The 5,632-nt window shown below is 40.4% G+C and overlaps 1 protein-coding gene across 5 annotated transcripts; it reads left to right on the forward strand.

Annotated features, from left to right (window-relative positions):
* The first annotated feature begins 475 nt into the window (after positions 1 to 475).
* LOC149544601 (FT-interacting protein 7-like) lies at positions 476 to 5,363 on the forward strand. 5 transcript variants are annotated; one of them, XM_089795207.1, is made up of 5 exons: positions 476 to 645; positions 1,020 to 1,091; positions 1,444 to 1,514; positions 1,707 to 1,842; positions 1,939 to 5,363. In XM_089795207.1, the coding sequence occupies exon 5, from the start codon at positions 2,041 to 2,043 to the stop codon at positions 4,960 to 4,962; it is 2,922 nt and encodes a 973-aa protein (XP_089651333.1). In that variant the 5' UTR covers positions 476 to 645; positions 1,020 to 1,091; positions 1,444 to 1,514; positions 1,707 to 1,842; positions 1,939 to 2,040; the 3' UTR covers positions 4,963 to 5,363. The 5 variants fall into 5 exon arrangements, with proteins under 5 accessions (XP_089651333.1, XP_089651334.1, XP_089651336.1 ...); XM_089795208.1 differs by lacking the exon at positions 1,020 to 1,091; XM_089795210.1 differs by lacking the exon at positions 1,020 to 1,091 and having other exon boundaries at positions 1,707 to 1,744.
* The last annotated feature ends 269 nt before the right edge of the window (positions 5,364 to 5,632 follow it).

Genomic DNA, 5,632 nt, shown 5'->3' on the forward strand with positions numbered 1-5,632 from the left:
CAGGGAGAATTTATTTCAATATTATTTGAAGTTCCCCAAATACGGTCGGTTGAGTCTCTGAAAAAGTCCAAGAGTAAAAATTCAAACGTATACTTAACGCTCACATAACCACGTGCAAATTCCGAGTCTACATTGATGAAGACCGGTTTAGCCGCCGGCGGGCCTCGGAAAACTTTACAAAATTCAAAAATAATCGAAAACCCCGATTTCCGATCTCCTTCCACGTGGGGCCCACGCTTAGTCAGAGCTTTGTAGATTCTCTTGTCGCGGACATGGTGATGGAGACGGGTTAGCGTACTTAACTATGGGTTAAGATTGTTTGGGAAATGAAATCAAATATTAACTCGGGTCAAATAACTATTTGATCTCTGTTTTATTTCGTACTTCCATTAAATGCATTGCTGGTGGGGCTCTGGACTGTGACCTGCGGGTCTGTTTTTATTTGAACACGCCATATCCGTGGATTTGCATTTTCATCATGGGGCTTATTTCCTCGAACATGATTTGCCACATTTTTTCTACTAATTTATGGAATTTGCATGTTTTGGGTGGTGTTAGCTGAGCTTTCAAAGGCTTACTCATTTCCAAGATTCGAGTTTTCAGAAGCAGGATTTGGGAGTCGATTCGGCTTGAAATTATCTGGAGGTGAGTTTCTGTCTTACAGTGTGGAATGTTGCACATGTTTTAAAGTATGATGTGTTTTAGAAATAGAGATTACGTAGTTTAAATGGTGTTTGATTGTGGGTTGAAGTACGGTTTTCCATTTTCATGGAGTTTGTTTTGGTTTTGAAAAATGGTTATAGAAACCTGTTCAATGTGGAAGATGTGTGTAGTTTTTAAATTTTGTTGAGGTGCATTTGCTTGGATATTTGGTTCTCTATATAATATGTTTGTGGTGGGGTTGGTGATAGACCAGAAAAAAATCCGAGTCATATTGATGAATGTTTACTCATTTGGTGCCATGTGAGAGATCTCTTAGACTGTAGAAATTGATTTAGTGGTTTCGGATTTCCCCCCAGAAAAGCCTACAATTTTCTGCAGATGGGTTGTTTTGTGCATTGATCGAATACCATTGCGAGACCAAGTTAATTGTAAGAAGCTCTGGAATCTGAACAAGTTTGTAGTTTATTTTGAATTTTTTTTTTTTTTGCGTAGAAAGTTTAATTTATAGCGGGTTATGTAACTTGGAGGAATAAAATGCTCCCGTTTGCTTTGTTTGACAGAAAATAAGAAATTTAAATTGTTCTCTGTTGAAGTGTCTAGATATACTGATACCGGTTTTCTGATCTTTGTTCGAAAGCTTTGAAGTTTGGTTTCAGTCATAAGCAAGGAACGAGCGGAATATTTCATAGATACAATCTAAGGAATGCGATGAATATTTCAGAGATATATTCTGAATTCTGATAAACTTACGAAGTTAAGAAATTTGCCCCTAATTTACAGGTTTTTGAGTTGGGAGGAGCAGCAAAGGCTTCAGGACCGCGCATTCTGTGGCATTCCTATTTGGAATAAAAGTAAATATCTTTCCTTTCTTGGTAAAATAGTATTGAAAGTGATCTTAGATATCTGGAAATATTTGTTCCTGATTTTTAATGGAGCTTTAAATCCCGTCTTTAAAAGTAAAGACTCAGACTATATATGTTTTGAAGCCGCATTGACATATCTTTATCTACTGGCTAAATCCCCTTTCCGTCGATAATTTACAGGCTTTGGAATTCAGAGGATTGTTCAGGCTTTAAGATTAGTAAGTGGCATCAGTTTTAGCTTGTTTGGGTACAAGGAGGCTTGAGTTTCTGCAAAAATTTGATATTTCAAATTTTCGAGACAAATATAGCAGTTAAGGTTAGAATAAAGATCTCAATTCATAGCATTTAAACCCTGATTTCAGATTTAGCACTGCAGTTCACTAAATCAGACTCATCAATATGCCATGTCCAGGTCAACTAAGGAGGGTTTTGGCAATTCTTGTTGCCTCGCAGTGACTGCAGAGAGGCAGAAAGGAGGACAAAGCTTGTGTTTTTGATAGTTCGAGAGAGCACAATGAGTAAGCTGAAGCTAGCAGTGGAAATTATTAGTGCCCACAATTTGATGCCAAAGGATGGGCAGGGCTCAGCAAATGCTTATGCAGAGGTTGACTATGCTGGTCAGAAGTTTCGAACGACTACTAAAGAAAAGGATCTGACCCCTGTATGGAATGAGAAGTTATTGTTTACCATCCCAGACTCTTCTAGCCTTCCCAACCAGATGGTAGACGTATTTGTCTACCATGAAAAAAAATCTTCTCAGGGCAAGCAATTCTTGGGAAAAGTGAGGGTATATGGAAGTAGCGTTGTGAGTGAGAAAGAGGCAGCTGTGCAGCATTTTCCATTGGAAAAGAGAGGACTCTTCTCAAACATCAGAGGAGATATTAGCTTGAAGATTTACACCGTGGAAGAGAAAGGGGACAATCTCAATGGAGCGGAAAAGATAAAGGAAGAGAAATCAACTGCAGTGGAGATGGAAAAGAGGGTTTTTCACCACCTGCCTAAGTCAGCAAAGCAAGAATCTAAAGTTAAACAAGCCGAGGTGGAGAAGTCTGAGGCAAAAGTAGTGCATATGTATAATGCACCTCATAACCCTCCTTCAGCTAATGCATTTCATTCAACTCAGCCAGAAGATTACACTTTGAAGGAGACCAGGCCTCATCTTGGAAACATTGGGATGCGTCGAGACAAGCTAAACAGCACCTATGATCTGGTTGAAAGGATGCAGTACTTGTATGTTCGGGTGGTAAAAGCTCGAGACCTGCCAACCATGGACATTACTGGAAGCTGTGATCCATATGTTGAGGTTAAAATTGGAAACTACAAGGGAAAGACCAAACACTTTGAGAAGGAAAAGAATCCAGAATGGAACCAAATCTTTGCATTTTCCAAGGAAAGGCTCCAGTCGTCTCTCCTGGAAGTAGTTGTGAAGGATAAAGATCTTGTGAAAGATGACTTCATTGGTCGTTTGATCTTTGATCTGAGTGAGATTCCCATGAGGGTGCCTCCTGATAGTCCCTTGGCACCCCAATGGTATCGGTTGGAAGACAAAAAGGCCGAGTCAAAAGTGAAAGGGGAGCTTATGCTTGCGGTGTGGATGGGTACACAAGCAGATGAAGCCTTTCCAGAAGCATGGCATTCTGATGCAGCTGCAGTCGAAAGTGATGGCGTTGGACAGATTCGTTCTAAGGTTTACCTATCTCCCAAACTTTGGTACGTTAGAGTTAATATAATTGAGGCCCAAGATTTGCAGGCAAGTGACAAGGGGAAGTATCCCGAGGTTTATGTCAAAGCACATTTGGGAAACCAATTATTGAAAACAAAGGTTTCTCAGCAGAGGACAGCAAACCCCTTGTGGAATGAAGATTTGCTTTTTGTGGCAGCAGAGCCCTTTGATGAACATTTAGTACTTACAGTGGAGGATCGACAAGGTCCAAACAAAGATGAGGTTATGGGGAAGACTATAATTCCTTTGTCATCAATAACAAAGCGGCTTGATCATAAACCTGTGCACACCAAGTGGTATAACCTTGAAAAGCATGCAGTAGTTGATGGTGAAAAGAAGGAAAGTAAGTTTTCAAGTAGGATTCATCTTAGAGTGTGCCTTGATGGTGGGTATCATGTCCTAGATGAATCCACACATTACACCAGTGATTTGAGGCCCACTGCTAAGCAATTGTGGAAGCCCGCAATTGGTGTATTGGAAGTTGGTGTGCTGAGTGCACAAAACTTGCTTCCTATGAAGGCTAAAGACGGAAGAGGGACTACTGATACCTACTGTGTTGCAAAATATGGATCAAAGTGGGTTAGAACAAGAACAATTCTTGATAACTTGAATCCAAAATGGAATGAACAGTACACTTGGGAAGTTAATGACCCTTGCACCGTCATCACTGTGGGTGTTTTTGATAATAATCACCTCGAAGGAGGAAATGGGGAGAAAGCAACGGGAACTAGGGATGCTCAAATTGGGAAGGTAAGAATTCGTCTCTCAACTTTGGAGACAGATAGGGTTTATACCCATTCATATCCTCTGCTGGTGTTGCAACCTTCAGGAGTTAAAAAGATGGGGGAACTTCAGTTGGCAGTCCGTTTCTCGTGTTCATCGCGTGTGAATATGATGTACATGTATTCAAGGCCCTTGTTGCCTAAGATGCATTATACACATCCTCTCTCTGTGATTCAGCTTGACAATCTTAGGCACCAAGCCATCAACATAGTAGCACTTAGGCTCAGCCGAGCTGAGCCGCCTCTAAGAAGGGAGGTGGTGGAATATATGGTAGATTCGAACTCTCACATGTGGAGCATCCGTCGCAGTAAAGCTAATTTCTTCCGTATCATTTCTATACTTTCTCCATTCATAGCAATCAGCAAATGGTTCAATGATGTTTGTAATTGGAAGAACCCTATCACAACAGGGCTGGTGCATATTTTGTTCCTTATATTGGTTTGGTACCCTGAGTTGATATTGCCCACCATCTTCCTCTACATGTTCTTGATTGGGATATGGAATTATCGATTTCGATCTCGTCTTCCACCACATATGGATACTCGCCTCTCTCATGCTGAATCAATGCAACCTGATGAACTCGATGAGGAGTTTGATACATTCCCTAGTTCAAGAAGTGCTGATGTTGTGAGGATGCGATATGATCGCTTGAGAAGTGTTGCTGGAAGGATACAAACTGTTGTTGGAGATATGGCCACACAAGGAGAGAGACTGCAATCCCTCTTAAGTTGGAGGGATCCCCGTGCCAGTACTATTTTTGTGTGTTTTTGCTTAATGGCCGCTGTACTTCTCTATGTTACACCCTTCCAAGTTGTTGCAGTGCTTGCAGGATTGTATTTCATGCGCCATCCCAAATTTCGGTACCGGCTTCCTTCAGTTCCTGTAAACTTTTTCAGGAGGTTACCAGCACAAACTGATAGCATGCTATAAAGTTGACACAGTTTATCTGATTGTGTATTTTGTTTTAGGGGGCTTCTACTGGTTCACCAACAAGCTCAGTCTTCCCTCAGTCTTTTGTATGATGGTGACATTCAATTCATTTTGTATGAACTGGCCACACAAGAAATATGACTTGAGAATGTCTGCAATTTCTAAGTTTGATTCAACATAGACTGAAAAGATGACATTGCAGGAGTTTTGGAGCTCCAAGTGACTGAAGGAGGCACTATGCTTGTTGGGTGTAGTTGATGTTTTTTGTATGCTATTAGCTGTTGTGCTTATACTCTTGTAGAACTCTAATGGCTGTTATGTATGGTAATGTGGGTTCTCTATGTTATATAATGCACTTTGAAGCATTTCAATTCTGCAATAAAGTGGTGTATTTCAGGCAAGCACTGAGCACTTAATTTATTGGAGATCCCCTGATTTTCAAAGATTCAGTTATGTCCGGCAAGTACTTCATGCTTCTTTCTATGCTATAATTTGGCTTAGGTTTTGCCACACTGCTCTAGTGCTTCTAATAACAAAGTAAACTATTGTTTCCAAAACGATAGGCAGAGGTTGCTAAATCAAATCAGGCAACTGATAGAGTAGTATGAATTTGAACTGGACACTTAATTTTTTTAAAAATTCATTGTTTGGATACTAATCAAATAAAAGA

The sequence above is a fragment of the Cupressus sempervirens genome, chromosome 8 (assembly GCF_028749045.1).
Source record: "Cupressus sempervirens isolate cs-2001-9-10 chromosome 8, ASM2874904v1, whole genome shotgun sequence".
Lineage (NCBI taxonomy): Eukaryota > Viridiplantae > Streptophyta > Pinopsida > Cupressales > Cupressaceae > Cupressus > Cupressus sempervirens.